This window comes from Ammodytes marinus, assembly GCF_949987685.1.
Source record: "Ammodytes marinus genome assembly, chromosome: 1".
Taxonomy (NCBI): Eukaryota; Metazoa; Chordata; class Actinopteri; order Uranoscopiformes; family Ammodytidae; genus Ammodytes; species Ammodytes marinus.
The window spans coordinates 4,903,033-4,919,504 of NC_137230.1; the positions used below are offsets into that span (position 1 = coordinate 4,903,033).

Sequence of the window (16,472 nt, forward strand, 5' to 3'; positions counted from 1 at the left end):
AAAGGATTGTAACTTAATAGTGTGGAAGTCAATTTTGAAGATATTTTTTTCACTGATTTGTGTGGTACTTTGAGTCTTATTTTTAGCGTTTGCGCCCATTTAGCTTCTGTTGTAGCACCAAGTTTTGCTCATAACACGCTGTTTATACTCCCCACAGCAGTCTGAAAAGGACTCGTTTTTAACATGACAAAGGATGAGAATATATTCCTGTTGAAATCAAACTTTGAAGCTACTGTTTTCACTGGTTTTAATCATGTCAGGTCATGTCAAACTGTTCTCTTAGCTTAGCTCCGGCCCGGAGCCTCCGAGTAAACACTGTAGACTCACGTAGTGTCTCTCTAGTATCGCGAGAGCACGGCAGAGACGGTGGGAGAGCCCCATGGCCATATAAAGAAAGCCCGGCAGAGAGGTGGGAGGGGCCAGCCAGATCGCACAAATATAGGTCATCCTGAGACCAGAGGATAATCAGGGTATATAGAGGCTTGCTACAATAAATGATCTGAACGGGTTTTTCAGGAAACATCTAAAAAAATAAGTATTAGGGACTACTTAGACCATATAAAATTGACAGCAAAGTGCATAATATGTGAGCTTTAAACTAAAGATGGCGCATAGAGATCAGTGTTGCTGTTGAAAATAGTCTTGGATTAGGGCTAACTTTAACCAAGTATAGATACTTTACCTAGCTAATATCCCAGCTTTAACATTGTGTGTGTGTGTGTGTGTGTGTGTGTGTGTGTGTGTGTGTGTGTGTGTGTGTGTGTGTTTCCCTTGCAGTGATTTTCCTATCCGTGGCATGCAGATCTACGACGGGCCCATCAACATGCAGAACTGCACCTTCCGTAAATACACGGCGCTGGACGGCCGGCACACCAGCGCCTTCGGCTTCAGGCTCAACAACTCGTGGCAGAGCTGCCCCAACAACAACGTGACTGACATCACCTTTGACCACGTACCTGTGAGTCAGCCTCTGTCTACAAATACAAAAAACAACAATTGAGTCCAATGCGAGTTGGTCAAATCTGAAAATATGAATTCAACCCTTAAAGGTCTAGCAATTCTGGAGAATGCGTGTTGTCAAAGTCACTTTTAGTCAGAATCTCATCAGGATCTACCACCTGTCCATCGTTTGTTGACATACCTTTTGTTTACATATCCGTTTCCAGAGCCTAGGCTGTTTATTAACACTGGATTTCACTGATTTTGACAAAAAGCATTCTCCAGACACCAGCTTTGGAAGGCTTTTTTTCAAAGTTTTTGGATGAGGCTAGAACAATATTAATATGATTATTATTATTAGAGTTTCATTCTATTGTGCAAATGAAGAATTTATAGACGAAAAATGAAATGAATCGCACACATTTAGGCGTGGAAATTAAATCAAATTGAAAGCTGAGATGATTACTCATGCATACAAAAGAGCCTGCTGAATTGGTACAAGCATTGCATTTTTTAAATTATGCAATTTAGTTAAAGCATTATGAGCTGACCTTCCCACCAGACGACCCCATTTACTGGTAACTGTATTAGTTCAAATTCAATCAGGCACATCCACGATACCGTATTTATTGTATTTTTTGTTTGTTTTTAAAGATAATATTTTCTGCATTTTTGCTTTATTAGACAGTTGACAGACTGATCCTCATGGAGGGGGGGGGGGGGGGGGGGATGCTTACCACTCCACCACAGGCGCCCCCTTCCATAGTATATCGCTTAATCATACTGAGAACATGGCCATCTCAAAGTCTAATCTATCCCTCAATCTTTTCCTACTGTAGATAACGTCTCGGGTGTTTTTCGGGGAGCCCGGTCCCTGGTTCAATAAGATGCAGATGGACGGGGACAAGACGACCATCTTTCACGACATGGACGGCTCGGTCAGTGAGTATCCCGGAGCCTTCCTGGTCAAAGAAGACAACTGGCTGCTCCGCCACCCCGACTGCATCGACGTGCCCGACTGGAGGGCAGCTATCTGCAGCGGACACTACGCACAGGTGGGGGAGTCAAAACCTACTGTAGCTAGCAATAATTCATCTCAACAAACACTAATCTACTTTCTATAACAACCCTACCAAGGCATCAGATTGCATGCATTGTTTAATGTTCTAATCAAAGTTCTTTTGAAATCATATACAAGTTTAAATTGTGAAATGACAAATAAATCAATCATGTCATCTGCAAAGTTCACACAAGTTTGAAGAAAATATAAAATGATGTTCATTTTAGATAGGATAGATTTTTTTTTGTATAAATAAAAGTATTGGCCCCGATCTATCTATGGTGGCATTTTTCATTCTTTCAGATCTACGTACAAATACGCAACCCTGCCAACCTGAACATGCACATGGTGAGGGATGAGTACCCAGACCGGCCCCTGACACTAGAGGGCGCCCTGGGCAAGAAGAAACACTACCAGCAGTTCCAGCCCGTCATCACCCTGGCCAAAGGCTACACCATCCACTGGGACCAGGCAGCGCCCGCTGAGGTCACCATCTGGCTCATCAACTTCAGCAAGTCAGTTAAGACACATGATGAGATGCACTGATGACAGCTTTGCATTTACTGTATGAACAAACAACCTCCCTCACACAAACATGTTTACAGCAGGTCTGATTTTTTGCGATAGTTGGTTGAAAATCATTTGAACCGTTTATTTTGGTAGTCTCTGGAGAGTTTAAGATGTAATCTGACGTATTTGAGTTATGTTGTTGTTTTTAGTGGTCGTAAATGTAATTGCAAGCGCTGTGGACCGGAGTTGTCTTTCAAAAACCGAACATGATTAAGCGTATGAAGTCAGTAGATTAAGAAGTTCTTACCTGCGGCAATTATTTTAACTCACTATTTGATATATAGGAACTTGACATACAATAAACTAGATTGTAATCTTACGAATAACTTTCATATAAGAGACACATTCAAGCCCATATCATCCTCATGACCAGTGGCGTCACTAGGCTGTTTTATTTGGGGCTAAAGCCCCGGATCTAATTTGATTAGCCCCAAATCTTAATTATATATATTTTTTTATATTTTGCTGCATGCAGAGCCTGTGCCATACCCGCACGTCGCACATGCTCCCATTGGTTAGGAATCTTGCGTAGCTTACTGCTAGAAAATTCTGTCCTACTGCTCAAGATTTTAAGCCATGAATTGATGAACTTGCATTGAAGAAAATATGTCAGTTTTCTGTGGGCTGTAAATAGGCCAATCTATGGGGCTAGCAGGCCAATATTGATGATTGATTGTGTCCAGTGTCTAAGGATGAATGCTAACATGATTTGTTTCCAACTTTTGCCTTAAATTACAATTTAGCTAACTAGCTAGCTGCCCACCCTTTTTATTTCCAATGGTGGCTGTCATTTCATTACCAATGTAAAGTGTCATCAATAGTTAACACTGGTGCTGAGTCATGATTCCTAAAAAATAAATACCCAAAACATGTGATGTGTTTTGAATTTGCAGAAAGTTTTGAAAAATCCAGGATGCCTGAGAGCCTTACTGCATTATATTCCATTATAGTTGTTTCTTTAGGAACCTACATGTTGTCTTTTCCTTCACAGAAAAAAAAATATTTCCACTATAAAATGATGCAGAAAAGGCACAGATAAATGAATAAAAATCCACCAGAATGCAGGAAATTAAGTGTTTGACGCTCAAACATTTCTGGGGGAGCACCCCCATACCCTCCACCTATAATTTGTCCCCCAAAATGTTGAAATTAAACCTAGCCTATGACCCTGTACGCAGGTTGTTTTACAATATATTCATAGATATGTTGTTTTTACTTTTTCGATTAAAAAGAAGGCATGTCAGTAAACTCCATGTCGGCCCTTACTATCATTTCATCATAGAGTGGCCCTTTGTGAAAATGAGTTTGACACCCCTGATATGGGTAATGTAAGGTCTGTCTCACTAGTATTCATTTTAGTCTGAAATAACTTGAATGGAACTTTAGATGTCTGGGGATAAGCAGCATAGCAGTCAGGTAGCTATTTAAAGCTATAATTACGTGCCTATTTTGTTCATTTAGGTAAAGCATTATGAATTTTTTTTTTTGCATGTGCAATAAAGTAAGCAAAAAAAATTGCTATCCTATTCCCTCTTGGGCAAAGCCCCGGATGTTTCAGAAACCTAGAAACGCCCCTGCTCATGACATGCACAACAATAGATCAGACACGATACGAAGCCCTTGAAACGTTAGCATAAGACCATAGAGCATGCTGGAATTAGATGGGATGAAAATATCATTGAATGTCACGTTGTTGCCTCTGTTGTCTCTTAAACATGCCACATGTTCACATTTCAAACCAGTGTCTCGAATCAAGGTGCGCGTGTGTTGAAGAAATGCGTGGTATGATGCAGTCGGTCCCCTCTATCAGCAGGTCTAGAGCGCCTGCTTGTATTCATTTCATTTGAGTAGAACCACTAGGACTGTTGACTATTTACTAGTGAGATTGTAATTACTGTGTTTATGGGCAATGTATTGTCTACAATGTAAAGGATATAATATTATATTAATGTCTAGACCAGTGGTTCTCAAAGAGAGGCCCCCATTCAATTATGAATTATATAAAAAAAAATATATATTTTTTTTTTTTCAATTTTCATTCTAGTTGTCTTTTCCTTAACATGTCCACCATAAATGAATACAGAAAATTAACCAGAATGCACAAAATGAAGTATTTGAACCTCAAATTTTTCTGGGGGACTACACCCAGACCCTTGCTTTTAATGTGTGTCCCCAATGTTGAAATGAAACCTCTGAATACTAGAGAGTGTAAATCGCTACTGATTCACTAACTAACCACTGAACTCAAGAGCCCAGAGTAAAACACAATGACTTGGCCACAATATGATCCTTTGTACCCTGTTCTTGTGCACACAAGAACAGGGTACAATATATTCATACACGATCCCCATATTTTCCCGAAATGGGCAAGAGGGGGCTGTGTACATTTAATAAATTGCCTCTAGGTCAATAAGGGCTGCTGACTTTGTACAATGAACCAGTTTGAAGTTAGAAGGGAGTGCACTGATAAGCCCACTCCTTATCTTTGCTTGATACCAGTGCCTCACGGCTTCTATAGCCACTACTAAAATAACACAATTGAATCTCCAACTTGGCCTATGAGCTGTTAAGTTGCATCTTGTCAGGAATGTATACGCTTTTTTTTTTGTTTAGTTATTTTTGCCTTCATTGGATAAAGACAGTTGAAAAGCCAGACAGGAAACATGGGGAATCAAACAGGCGGTAATGTGGCAATGCACGGTAACCAATCGGCCACCAATGCTTTCCAAGTATGCACGAAGGCATTCATGGTGTTTCAAGTCCCAAGCCTGCTTACTTTCACAACAAATCGCTGCACAAAGAAGTAGGCATGACTGTTGATTTGGGATGCCGCCAGGGCGCTTTGTTTTGAAGCATACTGATGATATAACCCCTTCAGGAAGTGACTTAATTACCATCCAGTTATGGGAAGAATACAGAGAGATGGGTACGCAGTTGCAAGTTGACATAGGAATGTGTGAATAATAGCATGGGAAGTGAGCTGATGAAATTGATTATGTTTTTTTTTAACACTGATCCCTCCCTTGAAGGCAGGGCAGCTCCTGAGGTCACTCATATGAAATGCATGGTGAGTGAAATGAGGTGACTGGCTCATTCCTCTCACTCCTGCTATTCATGAAGATTCACCCACAGAAATGGGGGAGAGCCTCGACTTTGTGCTCCTCCCCTTCAATACAGTGTGGCCCTTTGCGCTGGTTGTTTGCTATTACCCATGGCCTGAGTTCCACCCTGACATGGACATGCATATAGCCCAGACAAAAATATTTCAATCAGCGGTTCATATAAAGCAATGGCACCATCTTCAGTTAATAGAGGAGTACAGCAGGGAAGATACATCTCTATGCACAAGGAGCTGAAATATGACTTGTTTGTTTCTGACGTGAGTAAGTAAGAACAGCTGCCATCTGTCTTTTGGGAGTGAACTAACTCATTATGGTTTATTAAGCCTTTCTATCCTGCCTTGTGCTGCATGATGCATTGTAGTGCAGACACCTGCTGCTGATTTGAAAGGCTTTAAGAAAGATCTTTTAGAGAAAAGCTGTTGAGTTAAATAGATAAGAATGTTCTAAAGGTGCGGTGTTGTTAATGAATAGTTTACTCTGGGAGAATAATAATGTAGATTTTTAAAACATTTTCTATTAATTTATTTTTTGTTTGTTTTTGGCTGATTCGGCTTATTGAGTACATTTTTGGATTAGAACCAGCAGGTCTTTACTATGGGGAAATATTTGAAATGTTCTTTATCTACATACATCTGCACTGTACCTACCATTGCTCTGTTTCTGTGTGTTCAGAAATGACTGGATCAACGTGGGCCTCTGTTACCCACAAGGCACCACTCTGACCGTCATCTCTGACATCCACAACCGCCTGACCAAACAGACACGCAAGACCGGCACCTTCACCAGGACAACGCAGCGGGACAAGATCAACCACTCGCACCTGGCAAGAGGCTACTACTACTGGGAGGAGGACACTGGGTCAGACACACACACACACACACACACACACACACACACACACACACACGCAAAAGTCATTATCTGATTAACATGACTTACTATCTCAGTATTACGAGAAAATATATCATATTTTAAGATTATGGGTGTTAGACAATATTCTTCGACCTATCCGATTCTGTGACCTGGTTGAGGATTTCAGACGTATTTCCACTGCAAATGTTATTGCATTCTTTATTGTGATTGCTGTTGCCTAAATTGCAGCAATGTAATTAGATAAGGTCACAAATGCTGATAGCTTGAATGCATTTGAGGCTTGCCTTTGTATCCGTGAAGCGTTCAATAGTAGTTTGGCTGCTTCCTACAGGAACAGAGTGAATCAGAGTGTGTTTTTTTTTTTGCTTCAACAATCCTAAGGATTTTAGCCTGCACAGTGTTGGCATACTAATTGTTATGCTTCTTGTATTGTGACCCTGACTGTCATCGAATCAACATCGCATACATAAAGTCATTAATTACAACATCGAGACATCTCACTGCTTATTCACTCAAGGCACAGAATACCAAACTAATGATATATGTGACAGGAATATTTACCGAACCAGGGAGGAGATAAATGTAAATTATGTCTGCTAGCGCCATTATGCCTCTGTTTATTCTCAATGAGCGATGATCGATATTTCTCTTTATGACAAGCTGCAGACATTCAGAAGTCATGATTATGAGATAAGGCCTACAGTCCTACACGTCCTCAACACTTCTAACTCATGGGTTAAAGGTGGTGTCAGCGATACTGGAGATCGCTTGTTGGAAAAATCACTTTTTGTTTTCAAAATCAGGGAATATCTCCTCACGATCCGCTACCTGTACGTACTGCGTGTGCACTGAAAAAAAGATCTAGTCTGAAAACACAGCCTAGACTCTGTCAACAGGTATATTGCTATAGCTACAGTGAGCCCCCTTTTGTTTAAATACCCTTTGTTTACATACCAGTTTACAGAGACTAGGCTGTGTATTACCACTAGATTATTTTCAGTGCACACACAGTACGGACAGGAAGCTGACCTATATAGAGATATTCACAGATTTTGACATAAAGTGATTTTGACCACACGCATTCTCCAGAATTGCTGATGCCACCTTCTAACAAAGAGAAAGTGTGCGGTGTCAATTTGTGGTCATCAGAGGAAGAGTATGATGTCTAAAGCTGTGTACTGTGTGTATTGCAGCCTGCTCTTCCTGAAGGTGAAGGCCCACAACGACAGGGAGCAGTTTGCCTTCTGCTCCGTCAAGGGCTGTGAGAGGGTGAAGATCACAGCCGTGGTTCCCAAAGGCAGTCCGCCCAGCAACTGCATGGCCCAGGCCTACCCCAAGCACGCTGAGCTGCCCAGTGTGGATGTGCCCATGCCCAAAAAGATCCCTAATGCCAGGCTGGTGAGCAACACAAGGGGAGGGGCGGTTACATGTATTCAAAATACTGCCAATACCGATTATTAGTAGTTAATGAAACCTATAACCGAATTTTGGAACCGATATTAACTTTATAAATAAAGTTTTTAAAAAAATACTTTGTTTGAATGCTTTATTTATTTAAACTTTTAACATAATGCACAGTTAAAACAATATATATTGCTATACCTGCTTATATAGACATACTACACATTTGCATATTATGCAAAAACATGTACCTATCTGTAAGAAATACATGATTCCACCATAATATATGCCCTATTTGCTGTATTTTGCTGTGTCTTTTTCTCTTGGCATTTTTGCTTTTACATTTTCCTTGCTGCTGGATCTACATTTCCCAATAGCAATCATGACAAATGTAATCTCTTATGAAGGGTGACATTTGGGGCTGTAATGTATTCATCTCATTTGTTTTCTTTGATTGTGGTGATTGAGTACTGCCATTTAATTTCTTCTGTGAAATGTCAAATATTTGTTTGAATTAATTCCAACTCTGTTCCTTTGCTTTCTTTCTTTTCTCTCTCTCAGCATTCACCAGAACACTTCCTGGAGGTCAAACTGGAGTCCTACAACGCTCGCTTCTTCCACATCAAGGAGGACTTTGCCTTTACTGAGGTATCCTTGGTCTCACACAGACAGTAGAATAGTCATGCAGAGTTACTGTCACGTACAGTGGCTTGCAAAAGTATTCATACCACGTGGACTTTTTCCACATTTTGTCACGTTACAACCACACACGTACATTTATTTTATTGGGATTTTATGTGATAGACCAACACAAAGTGGCGCATAATTCTGAAGTGGAATGGAAATAATACATGGTTTTACATTTTCTTTAGTTTTCTGCCACACATTGCATTTTGCATTCAGGCCAAAAACATCAAGTTTGTTGTCATCTGACTATGCTGTGTCTCCTGCATGGCTTGTGGCAAGGGTTGGAGGAATGGGATCTGGTCAGATAAGACCAAAATTGACACTACACTGCACATCACCCTGAACACACCATCACAGTGAAACATGGTGATGGCAGCATCATGCTGTGGGGATGCTGTTCTTCAGCAGGGACAGGGAAGCAGGTCAGAGTTTATGGTAAGATGGATGGAGCCGAATACAGGGCAGAAAACCTGTTAGAGTCTGCAAAAGACTTGAGACTGGGGAAGAGGTTCAACTTCCAGCTGGACAACTACCCTAAAAATACAGCCATATACTGTATTCACTGGAATAGTTTAGATCAAAGTATAGTCATGTTTTAGAATGGCCCAGTCAAAGTCCAGACCTAAATCTAATTGAGAATATCCAGAAACACTTGGTGTTGCTTTTCACAGACTTTCTCCATCCAATCTGATGAATCTGAAGCTCGAGCTATTTTTCAAAGAACAATGGGCAAAAATGTCAGTCTCTAGTAGAGACATACAAAGACTTGCAGCTGGAATTGCATCAATAGGTGGTTCTACAAAGCATTGACTCAGGGGGCTGAATACGTTTGCACGTCACACATTTCAGTATTTTATTTATAAAAAAAATTTAAACCATTTTTAATTTTCATTCCACTTCACAATGATGTGCCACTTTGTGTTGGTCTAACACATCCCAATAAAATAAATGTACGTGTGGTTGTAACGTAACAACATGTGTAAAAGTTGAAGGGGTATGAATACTTTTGCAAGCCACTGTAGCTAAGCCTGCTTAAAGGTCTACTTTGTAACTTTGTGTGTCAGATAGGTGATCCATTCTTATAACTGAATAAACAAACTTTCCTCAAAGGAAAAATGGATCTCTGGAACACTGTTTGAAGTTAGAAAGCTACCTTAAAAGTGACTGTTTCACTGTAGTTGTTTACAGCAGCAGGGCCCACAGTTTGGTTTACAAGCATATTCTAGTCTTAAGTTTGGTTCCAGGTGCCTTACAAATAATTTTGTTTTGATCTGTGATGATAGAATTATTCAATACTAAGAAATACATGCAGAGAAACATGTGTTTTGTAAACTAACTGAAGGCTCTGCAAATGTAAACAAATGCCCCTCCCCTGAAACTACCCAGTGCAACTATAAGTAAACAAAGCACATTATAGTTAGTACTGCACTGCTCATCATGTAAGGGAGAATACACTACTATTATTTCCGCTGCCCTCTGCTGGCATTTCATTTTTTATTGAAGGTCCTATCATGTTAATAGATCCAAGAACTGGAATCTGATTGGATGGCTGTGTTTATCACAGGTGAACGGCAAGAAGTTGTACCAACCAGAGGATGGGGTGCAGCTGACTGTCATCGATGGGCATGATGGGAAGATGGTGGAAAGAAAAGGCTTCAGGAACTCCATCCTCCAGGGCATCCCGGCACAGATAGACAACTACGTGAGCGGACTGAGAGACGGGTAAGAGAAAAAAATGCTCCTTTGGCTGTTATTTTTGGGATGATGCATGGGTCTCTAAAGAAGCATTGCACTGCCAAAAGGTTATGTTAAAGTGAGCCAAATGCATTCACTATCATTTCAAGTCACGTTAGTTACGACAAAAGTGTTGCAGGCTCCTATCCAGTATAATGCCCATATTTGACCTATCTACCAAACTAAAGGTCAAATTTGAATTTTTTATTGATTTAAAAAAAAAATTATCTGCTTGCTGAAAAAAAAACATCGTGCACCACTGTTTTGTCTACACTTGCTTATTTTGACCTTGTAAGCATGCTTCTCCCTCCACCTTGAAACCTCTTCACAGTGCATTGTGTTTCATCACAAGTGATGCATTTCTCACCAACCATTGCATCTTACATGAAAAGCTCCTGTTCACACAGAACTTGGAAATACTAGGTTTAAATACTATGCTGCATTTAAACGGAATGAGCTACAAAAATATATATGCAGTTAGGCTAATGTATCTCAGTTGAAAATTCTAAAAGGTTGCTCGTAATTACACTCAACAAAAATATAAACGCAACACTTTTGTTTTTGCTCCCATTTTTCATGAGATGGACTTAAAGATCTAAAATTCATTCCAGATACACAATTGTACCATTTCTCTCTAACATTGTTCACAAATCTGTCTAAATGTGTGATAGTGAGCACTTCTGCTTTGCTGAGATAATCCATCCCACCTCACAGGTGTGCCACATCAAGATGCTGATCTGACATCATGATTAGTGCACAGGTGTGCCTTAGACTGTCCACAATAAAAGGCCACCCTGAAATGTGCAGTTTTGTCTCACAGCAAAATGCCACAGATGCCACAAGCATTGAGGGAGCGTGCAATTGGCATGCTGACAGCAGGAATATCAACCAGATCTGTTGCTCGTGCATTGAATGTTCATTTCTCCACCATAAGCCGTCTCCAGCAACTTCGCACAGCCATTGAAGAGGAGTGGACCAACATTCCACAGGCCACAATTGACAATCTGATAAACTCTATGCGAAGAAGATGTGTTGCACTGCATGAGGCAAATGGTGGTCACACCAGATACTGACTGGTTCTGAGTCTCCAGACCCCCAATAAAGCAAAAAGAATTCACATTTCAGAGTGGCCTTTTATTGTGGACAGTCTAAGGCACACCTGTGCACTAATCATGATGTCAGATCAGCATCTTGATGTGGCACACCTGTGAGGTGGAATGGATTATCTCAGCAAAGCAGAAGTGCTCACTATCACACATTTAGACAGATTTGTGAACAATGTTTGAGAGAAAGGGTACAATTGTGTATCTGGAATGAATTTTAGATCTTTAAGTCCATCTCATGAAAAATGGGAGCAAAAACAAAAGTGTTGCGTTTACATTTTTGTTGAGTGTATAATCACACTTGTACAGTACACAGGTCTCTCTTGATAGTGGTCTTGATATAAATGGGACTACCTGTTAAAGGTTCAGTAAGCGGAATGGTCAGTTTAGCTAACTTCCTGCCAATGAATGCAGTTAGCAGTCCACTCCCTCGTTCCCACATCACCACATTAATGTACTGTGGTCTTCAAGCAGCGAGTTATCTAGCATCATCTTGGATCCATAAGTGATAAAACATGATAAAAACCATCAAAACAGACATTGGGAAGGATTTTTACCTGCTCCGCCATTGTAGGTGCTTACACATTCACCCATCGGTCGCTATGCACGTGCACCGGCAGTGAGACGGGTGCCGGTTTGTAGCGTTCTCTCTTCTGATTGGTTATCAGTAGTGTGATCCCCGAAAAGTGTATTTGCCGATTACATGCAGAGCGAGTGACAGAGATCGGCTTTATGAAACACGCACACTATATAAGTGATCACTGTATGAGTAAAGAGCGATTTAACACTTATATTAACATAAATAAATCACTTACTTCACCTTTAAGATAAAGCATTATTGCTATTATAATACCCATGTAGCTACTATCAGCTGAATGTGAACACTAAAAAGACATGTTGTTTCTCTCTCTCTCTAGTTCAATCGTGGTCATTACGTCAAAGGGCCGTCTGATCACCAGAGGATCCTGGACCAAAGTCCTGGAGAGACTTGGAGCAGACAAAAGCATCAAATTGAAAGGTAACTCACTATATCTGGTCAATTGTGATTAAAAGGTGCTCAGTATAGCATTTAAACACAAGCATATGCTTCATGGAATGAATAGGACAAGACATCTAGCATTTTAAACACATTTGCAGTAGATGGCGCTGTTGCGTCATAAGAGGCATTTTACCCAGGTCACAGTGTTACAATAATGTGAAAATATTATTGTTTCCTTATGATTTTTGAAGATTTTACCAGGTTTCATTAATTACATATCAAGAAAAAGCAGCATTGTTTAAAAGTTTAAAGGAGGTAGGAGGTTTTGAAAACGGTTGAGTTTACGACAAAGGACTCTGTATGGTCTGCCAGAGGGCAAGAGCTCATATTCTATGTGGAGGATATGTGATGGGTCAGTCACTATCCTCTGAGCTTACCTAAGAACAGACGGTTGGTTAATTGAGTGGAGGGGCTGGTATTCACTCTTCTGCATCACCTTCATGGCAGTGTGCACCAGACCATCAAGTTTTGTTTTCATTTTAACAGAGAATTTGCCATAACATGCTGACATCCCGTATCTGATTAGGCTTTCAAGTACTGCTTGATAAAATAATCATATCCTTAGTTTTTTAATGTTTAAAATAAGATGGTTGGAGTCGCACCACTTAACAAAGTTGAAATAGGTTGATGGACTACAGTCTTTGTACAGTAGGCTGAGGATGGTGGTGTCATCAGAACATTTTAAAATAGAATTCCCTGATGTGGCTGTTTTTACATTAATTTGTGTACCGGGTAAAAAGTCCTGGGGAGCCGACACAACCCTGCGGGGCACCGGTGCTGATGGATCTGCATTCTGAAAGTGTGTTATTGACTTTATCGTGCTGTCCTTGATTGGTTAAAAAAGGAAATAAACAATTTAATTTAACAAGTGCTTTTGTGACTTGGCAGCTCTTTGGTTAATTGAAATACACATTCATCGAAAATGGCAAAAAACAAATGTTATAAAATGCATCACCAGACTCCAAGAAATGGACATCAAGGTAGGAAAAAATAGGAAAAAAATATCAAATAGAAGACTCTCCCTAAAATGGAAATAAATCAATTTGAATAAGTGTTTCTTCTACCAAATTACAAAAAAATAAAAAAATGTCTTGCCTATAGGGGATATAGTCATTATATTAGTTATCAATCCCTGAGATTTCTTTCTGGGAGGTATTGTCTATTATGATTCTTTCAGCGAGGCAGGTCTTTGCGGAAAATCCCATAGGTGATCAGACAATTCTAACCCTTTTTTAAATGAATTTGTTCTCCCTGCAGATAAGCTGGCCTTTGTGGGCTTCAAGGGCTCCTTCCACCCTGACTGGGTTCATCTGGAGGTGGACGCGGACCGAGCCAAGATTCATCAGGTCCTGCCTATCCCTGTGGTCCACAAGATGAAGCTATGAGTGGCGAGCAGAGTGGGGAGGACAGCCATAAGACAATGTAGCCCCCAGATACTGACTCGCCTACACCCCCCCACTTCCCGAAAAAAATAATCAAAAAAACACACTGCCAGCACTGCAGAGTCAGTTGCTCTAAGCCATTGGTCCTGGATCAAGTGATAATTTTTTCCGAGGTTTGGTGGGAAGAAGGAACTACAGTATGTGGTGATAAACCCAGGGCCCATGATGACCTGTATCCAGGACCCCTCCTATCAGTGGAGGCCTAAAGATGGCAACAGACTCTCTGGCGGCCATATTGGAAGTCCTCAGCTTTTTGGCGACAGTGGCTTGGATCAGCCACTTGGTGTTTGCAGAAATGTGGATGTGTCCGCAGACATTATTAGGCATGATTGTTATTGGTTCTGTGAGTACTGTCATTGTGTGACTCACATCATTGTTATGTTTTACATAATGTTAGCTTTGTCAGCTTAGGTAACCATTGGAATTATTAATAATAAGAATTATAAATGATTCGATAAGCTTCTTGGCCAAAAACATGAACTGACTTTAATAAACTACTGGCCAATTCTCCAATGGACCTCCAATGATGTCAGCCACGGTTGCTAGGCGATTTGATGCAAATGGACAGCCTTTATATGGGAGATAATACTAAAAGTGTGAGCCAGCTGATCAAACGCATGTATAATGTATGTGTGCATCACCAAGCATTTTTCTCATGCCGTGATATGTGCCGATGTAAAAGTTGAGTGGTTTTTATCGTCCTGTTACCTGCTTTGTTTAACTAAAGAGTTCAAAGAAAAAAGAGAAAAAAAAACATTCCTTGTTTTGCATCCAGACCTGTGGTTGTTAACCTGCTCCATTTCATTCCAAGTACCTGTTCATTTAATATCGTGATGTTTTGCTCATGTTTTTTTCATATAAGTTTGTGATCCATCCTTCTGTGTTTTTGGAGTGAACTAGCAAAAGGCCCATAACTATATGAAAGTTTAGATTCAATTATCCCCTGAATGTTGAAACAAAGTTTCTAAACTGTGCAATTTCCCCCATTTCAAAATGACAGAAAAATCTGTTGTTTCAATCTGGCAAGCAAAAGGTTTTCCCCTCCCTTTGCCGAAATAGCTGGTCTTTTTTCGGAGGTTGTAGCAGTGATTTAGTGTTTTGTATGTTCAATGTGTTTTTAAGAATCCACAGATTGCTAAGAGATATATTTTATACTTATTTATTGTACAGACACAAATGATCCAAATGTATAAGGGGCATCTTTTAAGTTGTAATGGTATTAATGTCCTGTATGTTAACTGTATGTAAGAAACCATTATAGCTCCATTTTAAAAGATTTGTACCAGACACTCACTCCATACATATAACTCTTGGAATAGATGTACACCCAATGAATGTGTTGTATATGTGGCTTGGGCTTGTAAAGTAATGAAGGTCCATGACTTTGAATTTCTTTGAGGACTTTTGTACAGAAATAAATAATGATGAACAGTATTAATGTCACTCTGACTGAAGGTCACCTCTGCACATTTGTAAGTCCCTGCATCTTGAATAGTGTGTATTCTTTAGAGGAGGCTGTACCTCCAGGAGCTAGGGAGAGCTCAGGTCTCCCCTCTGATGGCGACTCTTCAGCCCCTGCCCCGCACAACAGAGGCACGCCGTTCCTCTTGGCCGGAGGAAGCAATGCCTGCAAATTATGCTAGAATTATTTCAAAAACTTGAAAAACAAAAACAAAAAAAACTATCGACTGTTCTGTGGGAGTACAAAACCCACATCTAACACACCTCGTTTTTGTACAGATTTACGAAAATTAAATAACGTAACTAAACCTGACACCTTTCCTCTGCCTAGAATGTATGGGGTACATCGATTAGGTTGGCTCGAGGTATTTTGTGAGTATATTTAAACTATTGGACTGACTCCATAAATGTCTGTGGGTGTAGTACCTCAGTGTGGCCACATGAGGGCAGTGAAGAGGCATCATAAAGAGATTTATTATCTTCAAAATGCTCAAGGGGTTCACAAACTTTCAAACAGCACTGTATATACAGGGGAGAACGGGGTAATGTGAGACACTTTATACATTTGCTCCCATCTAAGCGAGCTAAAATGATTTAATAGTAAAATGTACACATTTCCCATTAATTCAGGATGTTTCCTAGAAATTGGGCATTAGCAGAATTTATTCAAGACAAAGGGCAGTGAAAATATGATTGTTTAAAAAAAAAGTTGTCTTGTGTCTTAGTTTACCCCAGCTGTGGGGTAAACTGAGACAGACCAGATAAATCAAGGGGGTAAACTGATCCACTTACTTTTTCCACTCTGAAACTTAGAATCCTGACAGCTAGCTTGAAAACAGAATGTTCCAAAGCTAATGTCGGACTAGTAACAGAATCATGGGGTTTGGTCAATTAAGCAAAAAAAAATTCTTACACTTGAACACTTGAAAGTAACTCTGATCAAATACAACATATAATTCATATTCCATAGTTAACATTCAACTGACGGATAGACCCAGTTAGATTAAAACAGGGGGTCAGAACACAGGACCCTTAGAGCCA

General features: G+C 40.1%; 1 protein-coding gene across 1 annotated transcript in view; it reads left to right on the plus strand.

The window, feature by feature from the left end:
- Nucleotides 1-15,390, plus strand: part of cemip (cell migration inducing hyaluronidase 1) — a 164,650-nt gene extending 149,260 nt beyond the window's left edge. Inside the window, exons 21-29 of the mRNA XM_080030895.1 lie at nucleotides 778-958; nucleotides 1,779-1,994; nucleotides 2,303-2,514; nucleotides 6,364-6,549; nucleotides 7,758-7,962; nucleotides 8,527-8,613; nucleotides 10,217-10,374; nucleotides 12,407-12,507; nucleotides 13,786-15,390. Coding sequence (XP_079887021.1) covers nucleotides 778-958; nucleotides 1,779-1,994; nucleotides 2,303-2,514; nucleotides 6,364-6,549; nucleotides 7,758-7,962; nucleotides 8,527-8,613; nucleotides 10,217-10,374; nucleotides 12,407-12,507; nucleotides 13,786-13,913 — 1,474 coding nt within the window. The 3' untranslated portion in view covers nucleotides 13,914-15,390. The remainder of the gene's footprint in view (nucleotides 1-777; nucleotides 959-1,778; nucleotides 1,995-2,302; nucleotides 2,515-6,363; nucleotides 6,550-7,757; nucleotides 7,963-8,526; nucleotides 8,614-10,216; nucleotides 10,375-12,406; nucleotides 12,508-13,785) is intronic.
- Nucleotides 15,391-16,472: the final 1,082 nt, after the last annotated feature.